This window comes from Corvus hawaiiensis, chromosome 7 (assembly GCF_020740725.1).
Source record: "Corvus hawaiiensis isolate bCorHaw1 chromosome 7, bCorHaw1.pri.cur, whole genome shotgun sequence".
Classification (NCBI taxonomy): Eukaryota; Metazoa; Chordata; class Aves; order Passeriformes; family Corvidae; genus Corvus; species Corvus hawaiiensis.
The window spans coordinates 25,949,440-25,970,981 of record NC_063219.1 but is presented as its reverse complement, the minus strand read 5'-3'; the positions used below and the strand labels follow the sequence as shown (position 1 = coordinate 25,970,981).

Sequence of the window (21,542 nt, the reverse complement as noted above, 5' to 3'; positions counted from 1 at the left end):
CGTGCATCGCTCACCACGTACCGGGCACTGGGGACAGTGCGTCGTGCCCCGCACACCGGCCACTGGGGACAGGTGGGCGCTGGGCACCGTGCGCTCGGGAACGTGTGTGCCGGGCAGCGCCGCGGTGCCGGAACGTCCAGGGGACAAAGGAATCCTTAAGGGTGACCTCAAGGGGGTCCTCTCGGGGCAGAGGGACTCCGCGGGAGGGCAGACAAGGGGAATCCGTGCGGGAGAGGAGCGAGAGTAAATCCACGGAAGCACAAAGAGGGAAGGAATGAGAGGGGCGCTGGAGGGGGGACAAAGCATGAGCGGATCCCTGAGGTGGGCAAAATGGGGTTTTGGGGGTGCAGTTACTTCGGGGGTTAGAGAGGTTTTCTTGGCATGGGACAGGAACCCCAGCGGTGGAATGTAACGAGGTGTGTGTATGTGGGGGGGAATGCAGGGACTGCTCCAGGGGGAAAGCTGGAGGTTGGGGTCTTTTAGGGAAAAAAAGCCCCACCATGGGAACACATAAGGATGAACTTTGGGGAGATGCAGCTGAGGGGCGGGGAGGGTCCTTTGGGGAGCAGAGAGAAGTGAACGTTCAGATTTGTGTTTGGTGGAGGAGTAAAACCACCCTGAAGGGTGATGGATACCCCAAAGATCTGGGGAGAGGTGGTGTGGGAGGACTTTGTGCTGCCTGGTGGGATGGGAAGGGGGAGGCTGAGGGACTGCCGGGGCCCTGCTGTGTGAGGAACCTGTTCCCAATGGCCACCCTTCCAGCAGAGCCCACCTTGGAGATGAGGTGACCTCTGCCAGCTCCCGTGGGGGGTCCTGACCCCCTCAGGCCCCCCTGCTCCGGGCACTGGGTGCAGGGACAAGAGGAGCGTCTCCCGGGGGCACAGCCCCGGGGACAGGGACGTTAACAGGCTCCTGACCTGTTGCTGTGATTGCCGTGGGAGGGAGCGCTCTTGGGGTTGCCGATGCAGCCGTGCTGGGTTTTATTAATGCCTCCTCTCCCCTGCGATCAACTGCCAGCTCTTTCCTTTTCCGTGGGATGTTGGGAATTGACAAATCAGCTCTGGAAACAGAAACCAACACTTTCTCCTTTGTAATCATCCCCCCTTGACTTCTGCTGCCTTGCTGGTTATGCTCCCCTGGCTATGACTGGGGCTTTGACCTTGTTTGCATAACTAGTTCAGCAGCACGACTTTGAATTCCCTCCCTTCCCTCTTGAGGCTTTGTTTAAAAGCGCTCTGAACCGGGCTATACCTCTTGGCTTCCCTCTCTGTGAGGATGGGAATGCAGCCAGGTACCTGTGCACGCTGCTCCGGGTACCTGTGCACGCTGCTCTGCTCGAGGAGGAGAGATGGAGAGAGAGGAGTAAAGAAAAAGCAGCAGCACGGAGAACTTTGCACGTTTCAAGCTGCTGCTTCGCACAGCCAGGCTGTGACTGCTGTTGTCCCCACTCCTGTCCCCTCTCCTGTCCCTGCACCTTTGTCCAGCTGTGAAGGGTGAGAGTGGAGAGCCAGGACTTTGGAGAACATGTTGATGCGAAATCTTCCTTGACTACAGAACATGAGTGTCAAGGGAATTAATTTTAAGACTCTCCAGAAGAAGCCAAGGGCATTTAGATTTAAGGAATTTGGAGCTGACTTCCAGGCTTATGATTTTACAAAAAGCTGGGGTGGGTGGAGGGTGTTGCAGTGATGGGCTGAGAGGTGATTTTCTGAGTTAGTTCTTTTTTTTCTTTTATGCACTTTAATTCAGAATTACGTTAACTTCACTCAGTATTTTGCTTGATTTTATTATCTTTATTCCTTTATAATGGATGTGATTTATTTGATTGTATCTCTGTGTGTAATACACACAGACATAAATAGCGTAGTTTAAGAACCCTATAATGTATGTGGTGCTCTGTAATATCCATAGGGGGTGAATAATAAAAATACTGGCACATCCTTAACCAGTGTGATGTGAAACATGCAGCTGGAATATTCACAGTTGAGCATGTCTTGGCAGAGGAGCTTGGACATTCAGAAAAGGGTTTGCGCTCTTCAGATTACAAAACTTTTAACAGGTTGTTGTAGCCATTAGGAAAAAAATCCCAACCAAACAAAAACAACCAAACCCACAACAAAAACAAAACCTGAATCTGCCAGCTTCACTTGATACTCTTCAGACTCTCATCTTTGATCCCATCTGCACTGTGCTTGCTAAACATAGATGAGGGAGCTGAGTTTGCTTTTCGTTTTAAGCAGTGACAGAGAAAAGCACTCTGGCACCCAAAAGAGCAGGGACTGGAATTTGCTTTCAAATGCTGATGTTAAGCCAGTTTCAAGAGTGCCCCAAGAGCAAGTATTTGCCTGCAAAAAGCAGGTGTTGAGGGTTTTTTGGTGTGGTTGGTTTTGTGGTGCTTTTTTTTCTTTTAAAATGTGCTTAAAGGTATTTATCCTTTTCCCCCTTTCCAGCTTGAAAAGGCTCCTTTGGCTGATTCAGGACTGGAATGCGGAGCTCGTGCTATTCCTAAATTAAGAGGTTGGCAAGTTTTTTTGTCCCTGATGAGAGGCAGAAGGATTGCCCAAATGAAACAAGGAATAAAACTCTGCAAATTCTCCTGCTATGGCTCCAGCATTGTTTAGTCTTCCACTAAGGTCTGTAAAGCCAATCCTGAAATGGTTGTAGGCGGAAAGTAACATAAACCACCATGTAGCTAAGAATCAGGGGATGTTGCTCATTGCACAAGAGGCTTTGGGTATTTTGGAGATGTTGGGAATGTTGGAACAAAATAACAGCAGTCTGTGGAAATCAGTCTGAGAACTTCTGCCCTCCCTGGGGAGGCGAGTGCATCAACTCCCACCAGTGGTGGGAGTGAGGTGGAGACTCAGCATCTCCAGGGATCAGGGCCTTTTAGGTAGTTTTGCTGCCTTTGGACCACATTCCTTTGCAGTTTGTTTCAGGTCATGGTGTAACAAATGTCTGTACCTCTGACTGGAACCGCCTGACCTGGGGGCAGAGTTGTTACTGTGTGCGCAGTGCTCCCAGAGCTCATGCTGGTCTTGAGTGTATTTATTCTCTCAGCACCTCAGCAAGACTATCATGCTGTTTTGCAGATGGGGTAGATGATGTGCTCAAGGTCCTCCAGGACACAGAGAGCAGAATGAGGACTGTCTTTTCATTGTGTTAGTCTGTGTCCTGGCAGAAAATGTCCCAGTCCCTACAGCCACCTTCTAGTGAAACAGGTCTAAGGTGGCCACATGGGTCTTGTAGACACAGTGTGATTTGAGAGGCATTTTAGGTACCACTGGGGTCTTTCAGCCCCTCCAGTCTCAGCCAGAGGGTGGGGGATCCTGCCTTCTGTTTTAGCCATGATGAACTGGAATCAGGAGCTTGTGTGGTGTTGTCCAGCTCTCAGTTCCCATGTCCTTTCCCCTTCCTTCTGCTGGGTTCAGCTCTCACCTTATGTCAGAGTAGGCTGGTTCAGGAGATAGTCCTGCAGCAAGCCAGCCCCAGAAAACAACTGTCAGATCAATGACCTGAACTGGCTCACGGTGCAGCAGGGTGCCCAGCAGGATGCCAAGTGCTGCTGCCAGGTGGGAACTTAAGCTAAGAGGTGGAGCAGGGCAGATCTCAATGAAGTCAGCAAATGCCCTAGATTGTTTTGCCCAAGCTATGAGAATAGCTGAAGAACATATTTTCCCCTAATGGAGACAAGATCCTAGGAATAAAGTTTGTTCCACTGTGAAAAAAATGGTTCTTGAGCCACTGTTCAAAGCTGATCAGTTAAGAGAGTTTTTTTTCCCTTTACCAGTGCAGTTCAATTGTGCTTGTGGTATAATTTTGTTGTTGGGATACTTGTACGAATTTAGTGGAATATGTCTCAGAACCCACTGCTAGCTAATGAGTCCTGCTTTGGATCTCATTTATTAAAACAAATGTGGGTTTTTTTAGTCCATGCCAGTGCAAAGTAACCTTTCCAAAGGGAGAGAGAGCTGTGCAAAGAATGTGGCTCCAAGCAAACTCGAACTTGAAGGGATGGGGTGGCCTTATTCACCTGACCAGGGTCTCCACTTTGAACTTCCATGATACAAAAACAGCGTCAAAATAGTTAACTGTTAAAAACACAGCTTGTTTTAGCATCCAGCTAAAATCCTTATTTGGGTAGCTCCAAATGCCACACATCCTTCCTTACAGGTCAGATGTCAAAACCTTCATTTCCCCGTGGCAGGCAGCTGCTAAAAGAGAGTTTAATGTATTACTCCAGAACACAGAAGATTCTGAAGTTGGAGGTAGCATAATGTAACTGGAATTTTAACAGCAACTTGAAAACCATGCCAGTAATGCTATGAATGCATTTTTCATGTCTACGGAATTGCCAGGAAGACTTCTGCTTTCTCCTGCTTTCTCCTGCTTTTATAAGGAAATGAAGCATCCGTCATGATCTGCATGTGCAACTGTGTATCTGTCCTTCTGCCCCCACAACTTCTGACCCTGTCAGTCAAGCTGGTGGGTCCAATGCAGCCATGGATGTCCTGAAAGTACTGTGTTGCTAAAGCGTGGGTGAGGAGTAGAGGAGAGCCAGGCTGTGAGTGTCCCCCTCTTTCTGTGCTGGAAGCACATGAGCAAGAGGGAGGTTAGTTAGGAGTGCAGCAACCAGGCATTCAGCCTGGCTTATGCAAGCTTGGGCATTGCTACACGCCAGGGAAGCCAGCTATGAGAACCAAATCCACAGGAGTGTGTTCATATGTCCATAGCCACTACAGCAGCTCTGCCCAGGATAAGCCAAACGTCTACACCACTCCTTGCCTTGGAAGAAATTATTAGAAGTGAAATGCAATTAGTAACAACTGTAGGAATGATAGGTGAATGGGAAAACCACACAGCTCATCTGTCCTCATTGCCTATGAGGCTTTGCCAGGTGGTGGACCAGGTTTTCCCGCTCCTCTGCAACAGCTGTGTCTGGTCAAGAGCTAACCTGGTCATCTTTTAAGTATTAAGACAATAAATAACACCTTTGTGAAGCAGTTTCTTGAAAATAATGCTATCCCCTGCCACAGTCCCACTGGAGTTTGCCATGGTGGGAGTGATGTGGTGTGAAAATGGTGGTTTGGAGGGAGAGGGAAGCCTGGGAAGATTTCAAGGCTCTGACCCAAAGCAGAAATGTGTTTTCATGCTGTCCCTTGGCAAATGATCTGTTTCCTTCTTGCCCTTTGCAGTTGTTTCCTTTCCTCTGGATTTCAGGCTTATACTCACTGAGTATGGTATTTGTCAAGGGAACAGCAAGAAGCTCCATCTGTGAGAAAGTCCATGTCGTTTGTTTTATCCACATCCAGGAATTGAGCTGAGATAAACAATTCAGGAGGCAAAACAGTGAAAACTGGAATGTGAGAGGTGTCTTTGTGTATGGCTCTGTACTAGACCTGGCTGCAGTATCATCTGGGTCTAATATATATGCCCGATGGGCAACTGTTGCTGTTGTCCACAAACACAGCTAGATTTTTGAAGGCAGAGTTTCATCCCAGCAGCCAGCAGAATTCCTGTACCTGCTTTTCCTGGTCATGTGTTCTGAGCTAAGGACCTAGGAGAAACAGTAGTTTGCCTGGTGGATTATTTGCATTTCTGTTTGGATTGGACAATTCTAGCTTCCTGAGCATGGTAACATCTGCCTTTCCTGCTGGGATTCTTTCAGGGAGGATCTTTTGCTCTAAGCAGACAGAGTAAGAGGAAGGCCAAGGTAGAATGTAAAGATGCTTTGTAAAGCATTTCTGTTACAGAAGGAAGGCTAAGCTTGGTGGTGTACTGAGTTTTCAGGCATAAGAATTCCTGTTTTCTTCTTTCTTCCCTTGAGTTGGGGTGAGATATGTAACTGTGATAACTGTCTGCTTAGCAGACCCTTTCTGTATTGGAGAGGTGCAAATCCATTGCTGTTTCTTACACTTCCACTATCGCTTCCACCCATCTTCACCCCAGCTCTCCCTTGGGAAGGTGCTGCTGGAATCAGTGCCCCTGTGATGGTGTCCTTTAGCAGCATGTCCTGAACACATTGTGCTTGGCTTTCCAACTTGTGCTCTCTGACTGTTTGCATCTGCCAAAAGGGGCAGGTTTGTCCTGAGGCCTGCATTAGTGAGTGCCCTGTGCCTTGCTGGGGGAGGGAGCTGTAGTACGTGTGTGCACCAATGCAACAACGTGGTGCCTCATGGGTGCTGAGTGTGCTGTGGGATTGGGAGGCTGAGCATGGTGCGTGGTCCTCCTGTGGACTTGAGAGAGAAAGAAAAATCCTTGCTGGTGGTCCTAACATATTGTGCAGATTATTCTGCTGAGCTGATGTCGTGGCGGCCGTGTGCCACTTTTTTCCCGGAGCACATTCTCGTGCTCTGTCATACACATCTTGGTCTTTGTCTGGACCCCCAGAACCACGACAAGGAGTTTACCCAACCAAATCTTCACTTTTCTGGAAGGATGAGTTTTCCGCCAATTTATCAAATTTCAAATCTAGTCTTATTATTTCCAAAAAGACAAACTACCTTCAGCAGACCAAGTCTGACTGAAACATCTCTGCCTACTTTCAGCAGTCACTGCCAGCAAGCTGGAAGGTGTTTTTCATTCACAAACTGGCCAAGTGTGATCTCATTAAACGTTGAGTTGACAACTAATTACAAGAACATGTGATATGATGGCTATCCTAGGCAAAGGCTGAGGAGAAAGGGGTTAGTGCTCAGCTGTTGGAGCTTTGCTGCAGCCCAGCATTTGACAGCTCTTTGTAATTGCATTATTGATTGATTTCTGCTCAGTGTTTTGCCAGACGTATCATTTCGTGAGATACCAGTGGGAAGATGAAGTCTCTTGCTGCATCAGCTTAGGGTGGAAATAAATTGTTTAAGAAAGGAAAGGATCAGTAATCACATGCCTTTCTTGTGGACTGAAATACTGGGAGATATCAGGTCACTTTTATAAGCCTTGAACTATCCTCTGACATTACAGCTTTTATTCTGAAGAAAGCTGCACTGTGCCTCTTGGCTGGTAAGGGAACAAGTTCACTGCCTGGTGCTCTCTGTAGTCAAAGATCCCATTAATTCTGCCGGCTGCAAGGAACGATTTCTTGGTATTTCATTCTGGACTGTAATTGAGAGTGACACAAAGCACTGGTGGGAATTGGACTGTGTTGAAATCCCTGATTTTTCTTACAGTTTTCTGCAGATAAACCAGCTCAGGTGGGATGAGGGTATTTCTAATGCACTGCCCTTGAAATTAATAATATTTTCAACACCTTACTGGCTGGAGGCAATTTTAGAGAGGTGTTTTTGTGCATCCTTGCAGCTTGTTCTTGTAGCCAGGTGATGCAGGATGTCTACAAGATTGACACACAGTGCACTGCCCTCACCTGCATGACAATGTGTGTGGGAGAGTCCTGTAGTCCTGTAGTCCTGTAATATCATGAAAATTCATAAAGCTTTGCCCAGTATTTTTGCTCCAGCCTACAGCAAGATTTCCTGGTACGATGTTGTTGATCAGACTTCAGCCAGAAGTCTGTTCTCAGCTCTCCTTGCTAGTTGTAGAAGACTTAGTCTAAGCTGATGAATTTCTCTTGGCTTGGTGAGGAGATTGAAGTCTTCCCTTGTTTTCTCCTTGCTGTTTTCTAACTAGAAAAGGGTGAGCATCTGACGTCCATGTCTTCAAGAATACTTGCTGCTCAGTCAGAGGTGACTGGTGAGTTGCTGAAAGTGTTTTTGTGGTTTAGGGTGTCCTTTAAGATCTTTTTGGTACCTCCAAAGATTAGGTATGTGTCCTTAGTGTGACCAGGCTCTTGTAGTGTAGGGAGTACCCTGTATTTAAGAATTCCTGCATTTTGCTCCAGTGAAGCTGGACAGAATCTGACATTTTTTTGTATGTGGAAAGTTGCACGGGGTCATTTTCTGTTTGAGCCCAGGAGGTTTTGTCTGCAGTGCTCAGCGTGCCATTTGACTGCGGGCTGAGCTGGGTGGAACGCTCCTCTCCGTTTGCATCCAGAGAGTCACCTCCCTATGGCTCTTCAAAAACAAGCAGAAATGGGGAGGAAAACTCAGGTTTAGTGAAGAGGAGTGGCATGAAGAGGAGAAGCAGGATGGGTGGCTGGCATGAGGCTCCATCCTCCCACTGTTGGAGCCCGGAGCTGGTGCTGTGGCTCTTCCTCGTAGCCCTGACTGTGACTGTAGCTACCAAGGCTGTGGATAATCCAGGACGGCTGGCTCAGAGACTCCCCAGGGTGCCTGGTTTGTGTCCTCTGGGACCTGGCTGCTGGGAGGGTTTGGTGTGAAGGTTGGAGCCACCATGGTGTTTCTGTTCATGGTGGAGCTGACCCAACAGCCCTGGGACTTTCCGTGGCTGTTTTTAGTTCCTCCTCATCGTCCTTGCTCACTCTGCAGTGCCTGTGCTAAAGACAAATTCCAGTTGTATTGGTGAATTGTATCTTGCTACTTGGGGACACCTCTCAGGAGTGCTGCAATCCACCCTTCCCTCAGTAGCTGCTTTGCTCTTCTAGCTTTGCAGCTGAACCAGCGTGAGGAAAATGCTGAGTGATGACACTGTAACAAGTCTTAACACTGCTTTCTGAAGGTGGAAGAACTGTTCCAGGCTCCATCCCAGGCTTTGAAAAGGCACCTCTTAGTCCAGCTGATCAAGGACAATGTTCCTTTTCTGGAACCTTCTTTCTCTGCACTACTGGGCTCCAACAGCCATTCTTCTAGCACAGTACTCACTACTAACTAAGGGCCATGAATTTGAAATGGTCTGTTATGTGTAGAGGGCCCTTTCTTTTTGTCTGAACATCATCCAAACTTCATAAATAGAATGGCAGGGAAACCACTGCTGCACCATCTTGATCTGACTGTGGTGTGAATGAACAAGTAAATAATCTGCCAAGATGGAAACTGGGAAGAGTAGACCTAGAGCAAAGGCTGGCCATGGTAGGGTGCCTCTTCCTTTGGCTATGGTGAACAGGACTGCTTCCACAGCTTGTGCAGGGGTGGTTTGGGCAGGGTTTTGTTTAGGCAGAAATCCATGTTGTGACAGACAGTCCACTACAGAGATCACTTGGAGCAGAAGATCTGGATTTCTAGTGGTGTTTAGGGAATATTGCCATTCCTGGGACAGGATGCTGGGTCAGCAGTACAGGTGGTATTTAGAGGCTGACCCACCAATCCATCACCGAATTTAAAGAGCACTCTGGAACTGGGAGAGAAAAGTGAGACTATGGTAAAATGTTGCCTTCTTACATGTCAGCTCCCTGTGGGAATACTGAGTCATTTTGTTGTTGTTGATTTTAGTAACTAAAATCAGTGTATTCTCTCCTTTTTTTCCTTGCCAGACCCACAGACCCTGTCACCCTGAGCTTTCAGATTCCATTAATTCTTGTGCATTATTGAGGGATTTTGGTTGATTAGATTCTTGCCTGGAATTTCTCTGTGGAGGGGCCTGGTTTCCCACTCCCTGCAGATGGGACCTGTAAAGCTCAACTTCCTCACACACCCAGCTGGGTGGTGGGAATACCACTTCTGATGTCTTTAGGAGAAACTTGGTACCCTGTTCCTTTCAGGGCACCTGTTGCTGAGAGCATGGCCAGGACTGGGCAGGTGGAAAGCAGTTGGTCTACAGAGCTTTGAATAAAGCCAAAATGCCTGTTTTGGGCTGACTTTGGAGGTCTAAGAAGGTCTAGACCTCTCTGCACATAACTGAGGCATGGTTGGTCTGTGGGTACTGGGAGGAATTTGGCATGGAGCCCTCTGAAGGAACTATCTAGTCTAGTAAAACTTGGGCTGTGAGAGTCAGTGTGAGGAAATAACAACATCCACTTTGGTTTCTGCAGGCTCTGTCCCAGGGGCCAGTTGGGTGTTGCAGGAGGCCACAGGAATCCTGCTTGTGACCATAGCCAGATTAATGGCCACTTGGGCAGCTTTCCAGAAGTGAGGAATTTGTCCACTTTCACAATAATAGCTAGAAATTCCACATGAATTAATTAGTTTTATTACAGGACTTGTCCTTCCTGCTCCTCCAGGGCTGCCTGAAACGCTGAACTCATTACATGAAGAAATGGAAATAGTACTAAAAATAAGAACTGGTATTCCAAGCCTTTGTGAGGAAACGGACAGAGTACACTGACATCCTCCACCAGACGTGCTTCCCAAGCTGTGACTTTTGGCCAGATGACATCTAAACCCGAGTTTTAGATCAATTGCAGCCACTTAAACACCCCAGCCTGCTCCACAAGGCAGTCTTCTCTCAGCCTCTTATTCCCTGCTCAGCTTAGGTTGTTCATCTAGGCTCTGTAATTACTCCCACCATTTCAGTTTGATGTACTGTTCAGATCTGACCCTTGGATGTTGTACAGTGAAGGCTGCACACCTTCAGCCTCCTCTCCCCATTAGAATGGGCTTCCCACCTTGCAAGGACACTGTTTGCTTTTATGGCAGTGAAGTGCTTGGAAATACCCCTGGGAAAGGGTGCTCTGCACTTGAGTTATGGTAGCATGGGACTTTGGAAATGTTTGATTGAGTGTAGAGTAATGTTAGACTGAGTAAATATTTTGGGAGCCCAGAGCTGGTAACTTTCCCTTGCTTACGTTTGTGGGGCGTCAGCCTGCAGAAACTTACCACCTCTCACATGGCTTTTAAACAAATGTTGTCTGTGGACTCAGTGTGTTTTTATTTTAATCCCTTTTTAGAAGTGCTGATGTTGTCTTGAGATTTGGCCTTCTGGTAAGGGCACGTGTACTGCTTGCTGGTCATTCCAGTGTTTGCTTTATGAACATTGCTTCAGATACTTGTGGTTGGACAGGGGTTCTCATTTGAGTCTGACCCCGCCTTTCTGCTCAGCCCCATCTTTGTGACCCAGGCTTGACATCTTTCTTTGGATGAACTGAGTTCAACATGAGAAATCTGACCAGTGAGGTGGTAAAGTTCCTGCAAGTCCCACAGCACAGAGTGCTGCTCAGCTTCTGTGAGAATTGTGACCCTCATCCTGGATGATGGCCAAATGAGCTAACAAGGACTGAAATGCAGAATTTCCAGCATTAACGAAATGTGCCCTGTACAAAGAGTAAAAAATGCAAATGCAGATATAGATTCTTTAATCTCAGATGGTTGGAGAGCTTCTGTTATTCTAATAATTTTTGTTGTGGATTTCAGTCACTGCTTTCCTCCATTTTTCTCTTTATTCTTTTTATCAGGCTGGTTTCACAGATACGTTACCTTACTCCTGGCCATTAGGCTGGTCCTGCACGTGCTGAAACTGACATTTGCAAATTCAGACCACACTGAAAGTGCTTGGGCAGTGCAGATCTGATAGGGCAGTAGGTGAACCTGGCCAAATGTCTGTCACATTCATAATCCTGCCTTAGGTGATAGCTAGTGGCACACAAATTGGGAACTTTTGAGTATAGAGTGACCCTTGTGAGGTGGGAACAGTGCTATGGAAACCCGTCATGCTGCTGATACTGCTCAGCCCACGATTTCAGGTACCCAGAGGTACCTTCTTTATTAGGTCAGCTGCCCTCCTGACTTCCAGCAGTGGGGCTTCAAGTTCTGCGAGAGGCAAAGAAACCCACAGTGATGTCTGTGTACATCAGTGCTGTGTCTTGAGGCTTCAGCTGTGGTGAGAAGGGAGGTTCCATCACTTGGGCTGTGCCCAGTGGAAGCACAGCCGTGCCCAGATCTGTTTTTATCCTTAGTTACAGGGTGTGCTAGGAGGGTTGAGCCTCCGGCTTGTCGTTGTCAGCAGTATCCTGTCCCCTGGAGCTGATCTGCCCTAGCAGAACTAAAACGTCTCAGCTGACCTAAAAAACTGCTTGTAATTGAAATGCAGTGGCCCCCATAAATATTTAACTGAGTCTGTGTTTTGCTGTGCATTTTTTTCCAGTTCTTCTCTTTTGCTTTTCCCTGCCTCTGTGTGGATAGTCAACTGAATGCACATCCCCTCCATGACATCCTGTGATGAAATGGCATTTTTGGCAGTTAAGTTATGCATCTTGCTTGTCTTCTATGATCATCATGTTTCAGACTGACATCAAGCTCAGTTGAGTATGTGTGCATGCTCCTGCGGGAATGTTTACACCCCACTGTGGGCTGCCCACTGCCATACAAACCACATCCTGACAACCTTTGCACAGTCTGCATTAAGATTTTGCAGCTCTGCTGCTGAATTGATGGACTCCTATCAGACGAGGGAAGTTACCAAAATTTTGCCCAAGAAATAGCTGTGGATGGATGGGACTTCAGGTTGTGTGGCAGAAGGAGCCTGCAATGCAAGACTGCAGTTAGCGCAGTCAGACAGCGACAAAGGTATCTGTGTGAGCAGCCAGCACACTGGGCTGAGCTTTGGAAGTCCCTGAAATTGCAGGCTGAGCGGTGTCAGCGGCGTGACCTGAGCTGGGCTGACTGCCTGACACCAGTACCTGGGGCTTCTGCAGGGTGTGCAGCCTGCCCTGTACTGGAGTAACCCCGGCTGGGCTGCTCTCCTTGCTCCAGCTGTGGAAGCATGCACGGTGCCTGGAGGACAAGTAGCCACAGCCTGGCAGGGACTAGGACAGCGCAGATCAGACACTGCTCCCGTGGTGGAGTTAGGCTGGAGATGCTTGAAAGCTGTCGGGTAGGGTCACCCATCACTGCAGCTCAACCTGAAGCAAATGTGATTTCCCCACAGTGACAGTGATCAGCGACTGCATTTCAGAGCTGGAGAGGTGGTGTTGGTTCTCCTCTGCTCTGAACCCAGCACAGGGGCCGGTGCAGGGCAGTGCTGCCATCCTGTCCTGGCTGACATGTCCTGGAGAGAGTGGGGCCCTGCTGTTCTCAGCTGGGTCAGACCCTGAGTGGCCTTGGGCCAGGGTTGCAGGTTTGCCCTCTTCCCAGACAGACACGTGCATCTGTTTAAGGCAGCCCAGGCACAGAGCGAGCGAGACTGAATCTCCCCCAAACCGCCCGTTTCCCAAGGACCTGAAGCGGGGACCGCAGGAGTGGGATTAAACACCAGAGTTAGAGCACACATATGTTGCAATGCTGCCTGGAGGGTGCTTCTGTCCAGGGGCTTTCCTGTGGAGAGACATAGCCGGGAAGCAGAAATAGCAAGTGACTAAATGTCACGGTTACATTCCTGCCATCTGAAAAGAACTCCCTATTTTCTTTTGGCTGCGAAAATTAACTTCCCTTTTCTCCTGCCCGAGCAGGCGAGCTGGCTCCCGGTGGCCGTGCCCTCATGGCGGATGCACAGGACGGTCCAGGTCAGACTGAAAGGAAAACTCTCCTACTGGGGGCTTTTCACTGTTGTGCTCCTTTCTAAAGAAAATGTGCACGGCTTTTCTTGGCCCTTGTGAAGGCCAAGATGCAGGTCTGTAGCTGGAATAGAATAAGACTGGCCTCATTTGCGAGCTCTTCTGGGTTTTGAGCTGCTTGCTTCCCTTCTGCATCCCGCTGAGCTGTGTGGGGTGGGGGCTGGTGGCTGGCATCCGGCTTTTTGTTATTCATGTAATTAATCTCATTCCTCCCTGACTGTGGCTCCGCAGCCCCCAGGCACAGACTGGCTGTTTGGCCTCTGCTGCACAGTAAAAGCTCCACCTGGAAGTCAAGGAAACTGAGGCAGGTACAGCTGAGTGTGTTGTTCTTGGGCGTGCTTATCCTTGGGTCCTGGAAGACTCAGTAACGGGACTGTACCTTAGGAGAGTAAGTTTCTTAGACTGAACAGCTTGCTAGTTGCTCCAGAGAGGAGTACTACAGAAAAAATGACGCTGCCACATGTTGCCTAGTTTGAAGATGGCAGGGTGAGGAAAACACTGAAAAGGCTCCAATGCAAAATTCCCTGGAATTTTTAAAAATTTCTTTTAATACTCTTTGCAATAGCAGAAATCTGGATTTTTGTGGGATGAGAGTGTGATGGGTAAGGAATGACTCAGCAGCTGCTCCACCTGGGAAAAGTCAAGAGCTTGGTCCTTTGATTTGCAAGAGGCTTTTGTGGGCCCTCTGGGATCTCCTTAGTGCCAAGAAGAAAATATGCATCATTATACCCATGCTGACCATGTGCATTCACGACAGCCTTCTTCCTTGCTGCTTTTTTTTTTTCTCTAGAGCCCTGGACTTTTTTCCCATTGCATTTTTTTTTTCTTGTCAACAAGTTTATTATTTTCCTGCTATAAGGTGCTGTGCTTTCTTTCTTCCTTTTGTGTTCTTACTGCATTTAGCCTCATCTTCTCTTCCCATGCTTGGTCTCAACATTTGCTTTGCATATTTTCAGCAGGGTGCTAGCAGGATTATTGTGACCTGTCTGGCTCATTGAAGACCTGCTGAAACCTGCCATTCATTGATCCAGTGAGAGGAGCCGTCAGGAGCCCTCCTGCCAGGGTGGGAGGGTCAGGGCAGAGCTCTGCGCAAGCATGTCTGGGAGCTGTGGAGGTGACACACTCTGGGTTTGGAGTATGATGGAATCCACATGTTGGTTCCTGCTTGGGACTGATTCTTTTGGTTTGTCTGCCAAACCATTTGACCAAAAAAAAAAGAAAAAAAGTAAAATCTAAGGGGTTTTTTTCTGGCAACTTTGAAATATTGGCATTTCACTTGGGAGAACAAAGGAACCTCAAAATAAGTTTGCAAAGATATTTAAGGAGACCAGCAGCTAAAGAAGTTCACCACTTGAGCATCCTTAAAGGAAGAAAACTGAATGCATGTCCACACTCTCAAAAGCAATGCCAAAGAACATGACACCAGTGACCCATGATGTGTGAAAAGTCACCCCAAACTCTTCCTTTGCCTGAGAGATGAAGCCGGGCAGTCTGGGCTCCCACACTGTAACACATGGGTTTTGCAAAATGCTGACATTTCAGTTGGCATAAGCAGCTGGTGGTGTTTGGGAGAGAGCCTGGAGGAGCACAGTGATCCCTCTGGGCTCGATGAACCTCCTGAGTAGCAACTGTGGGAGCCAGCGGAATCTCAGGTTCAGTGGGTGTGGAAGACTTTAGTCCAAATGGCCAGGCTCTTGGTGGCTTGTGTTGTCATTGCCCTTGCAGTTCTTGCTGAAACTGGGCCATAAACATACCTCCCTGGTGGAGCTGCTGGCACACAGGCTCCCTCCACCCAACTGGCCCCAGAACTCACCGCAATCTTCTATTTCTTTTCCTTCTAAAAGGACCAAAAAGAAGCCTTGGGTTTGACCATAAGCCAGCCTTTTTGAGTTGATTGCTGTTACTGCTGCGATTAAACCCAAACAAAACCAAAACCTGGAATGTTTTCTATATGTCCAGTTTTAGTTCCTTTTTTTCCTGGTCATCAGCCAAACCAAACAGCCCCAAACAGCCCCAGGTGTTTGCACTGTCCTGCTTTTCATGAAAACGCACAGTTGCTTTATAAAAATGCGTTCAAGAACTTGGGCTTTTCCTACTTGCTCTCTTTCTCTAGGGCATTCAGAGAGAGATCCTCTTCTCTGTTACAGCTGTACTGAGATGTTTTTATCCTGGCACTCTCTTTCCAAGGCGGGGCAAGGAGAAGCCATCAAGAAGCTGTGGAAAGAGCAGTGTGACCGAGAACCAAAGTGGACTTGGGAGCAAAGCTCTCCAATGAAGTTTTCTTGGGGGTGATGTTGACGCCCTGGATGGGTTAGATGTCTGCATCTATAGCCACCCCTTTTCTCCCCTCCTGCAGACTGAGCAGGGCCTTCCTGGAAGCCCATTCCAGACCTGGAGCTGGTGGCTTGTAAAGTGGTGCAAATCCAGTACCTGGACTGCACTTGGATCAGTGCCCATCCACTTTCCAGGGGGGGGGGGGGCAAGTCCACAGGGAAGGTTTTCCCAGGTTTCAGTGAGTCGAGTGACCATTAAGGCACGTGGGTTGAGACATATGTGGACCTTCATGTCTTGGCTCTCTTTCTCCAGTTACCTGAGGTGCTTGTCTGTCATCTCAGCATGCAAATTCCTCTCTGCTTTGCATCATAATTCCAGCCGGTGCAAATCGCTCTCCTCCTCCGCTGATATCCGTTCTCTGACTTAGCATTTCTGCTGCTGCTGAGTTCTAGCCTTCCCCCTTTGGGGGCTGGCACCCACCAAACCCAGCTGAGAATGTAGCCCTTTGTGCCGGAGCTGCTTGCAGGAGCTGAGGAGCTCTGCCTTCCCTGCTGCGAGCCTTTTTGGCTGGAGAACGCGTGCCCTTTCCTGGTGGGGAGGGATTTAGGGGTGAGGGGGAGGTGAGAGCACTCCTTGTGCTGGAAGAAAAATGATGAATGACTCTCTTGTGCTTCTGAACAAAACCAGGAAATGGGGGGGGGGGGTGGGGGGGTGAGCAAAAAAAAGAGGAAATGAGAAACAGTAAAGAGGCCTCCCCCGCCTTCATATAAGCAATCACTCCACAGCATCTGGAGCCCAGTAAAAGGGCTGTTCCCAGGAGACCTCACACTTGCCAGCTACACAGATCTCCTTTATTGCAGACTCCTGGGGATTGCACCCCCACCCACCTCCCCTGTGCCGGCCCTGCACCCCAAACCAGCCTAACAAGAGCAAACCGAAGCTACGTTTCCATGGCCATGAGCAGCAGAGATGCTCATGTGTGGCTCGGCTGGCAGGCCATGGCCTGGATCCGTCCCAAGGATGTGGTTGCGATGCTGTCAAAGCAGCTGGAGCACCTGCACGCTGTTTGTGTTGGCATGCTGCCTGGCAGCACCAGGGCACAGATAATGTGATACTCTTATCTGGTGTGAGATCTGCTGGAGTGGAGTCACCTCTCCTGCCCTCTCCCCCAAAATTGTTTTGGATGCATGAGATGCAGAAGGGATGAGCACAGAGTGGGTCACTGGCCATTGTGGTTTGTGTCTGATTTTAAGCACCCTCCTTTGTTATTTGTTAAAAAACTTACCTGGTAGGAACCTCAGTAGGTTAAGCTCTTTTCTTGCTGTAACCTTGCTGGCATTACTGGTTTAGCCATTGTGGAAGGGGCTTGTTGGCAGTAGGAAAGCTGTTCCTGAGTGCAGCTTTAAAATCATAATAAGGTTTCAGAAACGGAGATCCTGAGAGGGGAGTGGTTCCCAGCCATTTCCAGATGGAGGTGATCACAATTGATCACTGAGCATCTTTATCATACCAGCCAAAACACTGGGTTCTTACTCCTCTGTTGTTTTCATCAAGTCACAATTGAATTTATTTAGGTGGGAGGGGGTTTGGTTGTTTGTTTCTCCCTCCTGAGCTGAAAGGAGCTCTTCTTCTCCTGGATGTAAGTCAGTTAGCTGTTGTCCTCCATTCTGGAGATGGGGAGTGTTTCTGATGTGGCATTTGGGTCTTTCCTGGGAATTTTGGTGTTCAGGGCTCTGTAGGAGAATTGTTTGTCACATAGGTAATGCAGAGACTGGGGAACCTCTATGCTGATGGATGTTTTTGTTTCTTATATCTAGAGATTATACTTTCATCCAGGCTTTAATTCAGTGCTTGTTCACCTGCTTGTGTGACGCCATTTTCATTCATGCAAATCTGGAGGATTGAGTGCATTATCTGAAAAATACATTCTCTCTGGGAAGAGAAAGTTTTCTCTTGTGAAAAGGTAAATCACCACTTTGGATATTTTCAGCTGTTCTTGAAATCCCCTCTTATGCCCTTGTCAGCAGAAGGGAATCCTTATCCTGTTTCACAAATGCAGTGTCCTCGACACGTATCTCTGCTTGGCATGCTCCCAAAGGAGCATCTTCTTGAGGGGCTGAGGAGAGGGATGGCTGGGCTCACACAAGTGCTCACATGGAGGAAAGGCAGAAATTCCAGAGGAGTAACAGACACCCCGCTGTTTTGTGGAGAGACAGGAAATAAAATCAGGTTGCATCCTTGCGAAGTGTTTTCAGGTTTTTCCCAGCTAGTTAATGGTGAGGTTGGGGGTGATGCTATGGATATGGGCTGTTCCCCTGTGGCAGCCTCCATGTAAATTGGCTGGACTCACTCAAGAGGAAAAGCAGTATTACTCTTGAGTTTAAAGCAGGTCCTGGGATTGCTCAGCATCTAGAGGAGTTTGCTGAGAAGGACAGTATTGTAAAAATTGTCAGCTCTTCTGCCTAAAATCCATAGGGCAGTACCTTCCTGAACTTGCTCTACCTTCCCCCTTGTGTCTTGGGTTTTGGGTGCTTGAGGAGGCATGTGAGAATCCAGGCAGGCCTCCACTCTTTGCTCTGCCTGAATCTTGGGGTTAGCTTTGGAGTGACCTCTGAATTGCACAATTTGGAGGCAATGGTCAGAAGAGGCACTGTAAGCCCTGTCTGCAAGGTCTGAGCTGTGCTGCTGTGGGCTTAGCTGGAGAGCAGTGGTGTGTGTGGCAGGTAGCAAGGATAGATTTCATGTTTGTGGCACAGAGTGGTCAGGGATTGGGCTGGGAGCTGGTTATTTTTTATTCAGCAGTTATGTGACCAGTCCTTAAAGGAGGGCAGCTTACGATTCACCCCATCCCTCCTTTTGCCTTTACATCAGCAGTGCTTTTAAAGCAAGGTTCTTGATGGCTAGGGAGGGAGTGTGCTGAGTCAGCAGCTGTTGCTGCTGCTGGATCAGACCCTGGTCAGGGGTGTGAAGTTTTGGGGATGCCTCAGGCCATTGCAGCCTTCTCTGCTGGCTCCCCCTATGTGAGTGGGACCTTGTGCTCTCACTAGTGCAAACCGGCAGCATTTGAGCCTGGTAAATTTACTTTCTCTGGAAGTCACTCAATTGGAAACCCTGGGTCAGTTGACTGGGTGACTGCTGCCTTTTGGTCCTGAGCCCTTCAAAGTTCGATGGACCCACTCAAAGGGAGAGAAATCTTTGGAATTGTCTTCCTTGGGAGAAGCTCCTGAGGGAAGTCTGACTCCTCTGTGGTTTCCATAACACCATGCTGAGGTGTCTGCATGTCCTGATGTCTTACTAATTTGCCAGTGATGATTTTTTTGGAGTTATTTTTAACAGGCGCATTGTGCAACTAATGGGCTTTTTATTGGTGGTAAACAAGCCGAGCTAGACAGGAATGCCGCCGAGGCTGGACTGGCAGGCTTGCCTCTCAGTGCTGTAGAAATAACTTGTTTGGTGTTTTTTCCTTAAAGAGGGAGAGAGAACCTGTGGCTCTCCTGCAGCCTGATGCTCCTACCAGACTCCTCCGTGGAAGCTGTGGCAGAGCAGCTGAGGTGCATGCTCTGCACCTCATGGCCTGATTTTTGGGTCTAAAACTGCTTTCTGCACTGGTTTAAGGGACTGTAACCTTTGGTGGGAAGGCAGTGGCTTTGCCCACACACCGTAGCTGGGTGGTGCAGGGCCCAGTCCTCTCCTGGCCCAGAAAGCTGCTTCCTGCCAGGCAGTGGCTGGGATGCTCAGGACTGAATGCACGGAGCTGGTCCGTAGGGTCTGTGGAAAACCCCCTGTCTCTTACCACACTTCTTGCTTGGTGAGGTCAAAACTCTGGACACGGAGCATTTCAAAACCCTCCTGGAGGGGAGTGAGGTCAGGCTGGAAACAACTACAGTCAGGGGATTGCAGGTACTGCCACAAAGCGTGTGGACACTGGTGATGCCTGGCAGTGCTCACTGCGGGGCTGTGCTGGGGCACTGCGACTCCCACTGAGCTCGGAGCTGTGCCTGGCGTCAGCCTCTGTCCCTGCAGTGTGTGTGCCATCACCGTCCAGGATAACCTCAAGTGAAAAGTATCAGACTTCAGTGGCCAAGAAAAGAGTGCTGACCTATTTTGGACACTTATTTATATTCAGGTTGCTTCTCTCTGTCTCTGTGAAAAAGCTGTTGTGACTCCAATACTTTCTAAAAGTTTTTCCCCTCCCATAGCTTTTGTTTGTAACAGGATATGATCTAGGACTAACATCTGTATTTTCCAGTAGCCAGAATAAATGTGTTATTATCTCTTCTTTTACTTTTCTTGCTGAAACAACACTTTTGTGGACCAAAGCCAGTTTTGTAATACAGCTAAGCATTTAGTTGCATTGTGTCTCAATTTCTACAGGTTCTCCTTTTATTAAAAGTCTTTACTACAATTCACAATATTCAGACCAAAATGGAAAAAAGTTGGAAGCATGTCACTGCTTTTTCTGGTTGTGAGCAACAAAAAGTCATCTAATGTAAGGTCACAAAAATTATGGAAAACTTTGGGTCTTTTTTTTTAAGTACAGTTTCCTTCTGTCACTGGCTGTGTCACTTTGCTGAAATCTTGATCTTTAGAAAGATCTTACTGGTGAAAATGTTTTGGATGTGGTGTGTTTTTTTAAATTTATTTTTCTTGTTTTGACAGCTATTCTTTAGCTTTGTATGCTGCAGTTCACAGTTAATTTCTTATGTTTTTTTAAGTTGTTTCTCTGAAAAAATTCTACCATTGGAGTAATCATAAAGTCTGAGCAGCTTGGTCAGGGCAGCTGTGTGCACTAACCCTAGGTGGATACTTGTCAGATACTTGCAATTCTGTCAACAGTAGGAATCTAAGTTAGATACTTAATCAACAAGCTAAACAAAGGCAAATACTATGAATATTCATTATTCATCCATATATATGATGGTTGTATTAGTCCATTATATTCCATATTTTTTCCTGCTTTAATGTAGGAGTATTTTTTGTGGATTTTTTTTTCTTTGTTAGTGTTGTGGTTGGATTTTTGTTTGGGTTTTTTTTTCTTTCTGTGTGTGTCTTTAAGACCTGAAAAAGCAAGGGTGAAAAAACTTGCTTTATGGAAATTGCAAACCCTTTGGCTTCACTAGCTGAGCTTGCAAATGCACTGAACAGCACCAACCTTGCACTGAACTAGCTGTGCCCTGTGCAAGTGCATCGACATGAAGATGATATGCAGCTTCCAGAAGGCCAGTGGGAGCTTTTCCACTATCCTTGCCTGCAGCTGGATTTGACCCAAAGTATATCTGAGAAAGATTAGGGCAGTTGCTTTTTTGAATAGAGTTTTGGTGACTTTTGTGCTGTCACATCTGTGTTCTGTCTTCAGTGGCTGACATGAAATTACCAGTTTGCATGCCCAGACAGACACACAGCCACTTGTAGCCCTTGTGTGCACTGAAATGCCTCTGTGCATTGATGGGGCAGGATCTGGGATGATCCCATTGCACCACGGCAGAAAGGCTGTGCTGGCCCCCTGGGTTCCCAAGGCTGATGGTTCTGTGGCATCAAGTAAAGCTGCTCCTCCAGTGTGGTCAGGCTGCGACTGTTGCTGCTTGTGAGGTTGGTCCTGTGCAGGGTTTTGGAGAGAAGGACTGCAGTCTTACTTTGTCCTACACGCTGTTGTAAGAGGTTTTTCTCCTATGTGCCTCCCTGCGCAGCCAGATGCTGTGATGCACTTTGTGGGTGCTGAGTCTGGGGATGGTCTTCATCCAAAGTCACCAGGGAGTGGAGAACTGGAGTCAGAGCACCAAAGAAGAGTGTTTCAGCTTCTGTCAGCGAGAAACATCAGTTGAGGTCTGAGGCTTCTGGTCAGACCTGAGAAGCTCAGCATTGCCCTTAACAGGAGTGGAGTATGGCATGGTCAAGTGAGTGCCCCCATGCTGCATGCTGGGGTTTGAAGTGTCAAATTCTCTTCAACTTTCAGTGGTTCACATGTGTTCAAAGTTGCTTCTGATCCTTGTTT

General features: G+C 47.9%; 1 protein-coding gene across 3 annotated transcripts in view; it reads left to right on the top strand.

Moving 5' to 3' along the window:
* Positions 1–21,542, top strand: part of IGFBP2 (insulin like growth factor binding protein 2) — a 65,058-nt gene that overhangs the window by 587 nt on the left and 42,929 nt on the right. The window contains exon 1 of one of the 3 annotated variants that reach the window (XM_048309859.1): positions 21–72. The exons of 1 other annotated variant lie outside the window; for it this stretch is intronic. Coding sequence is in view for 1 of the 2 variants with exons in the window: in XM_048309858.1 (XP_048165815.1) it covers positions 13,201–13,225 (25 nt within the window). In the remaining variant the exon portion in view is untranslated. Of the gene's footprint in view, positions 1–20; positions 73–13,185; positions 13,226–21,542 lie in introns of those variants that run through there. One more of the 3 variants, XM_048309858.1, reaches the window with a different exon arrangement.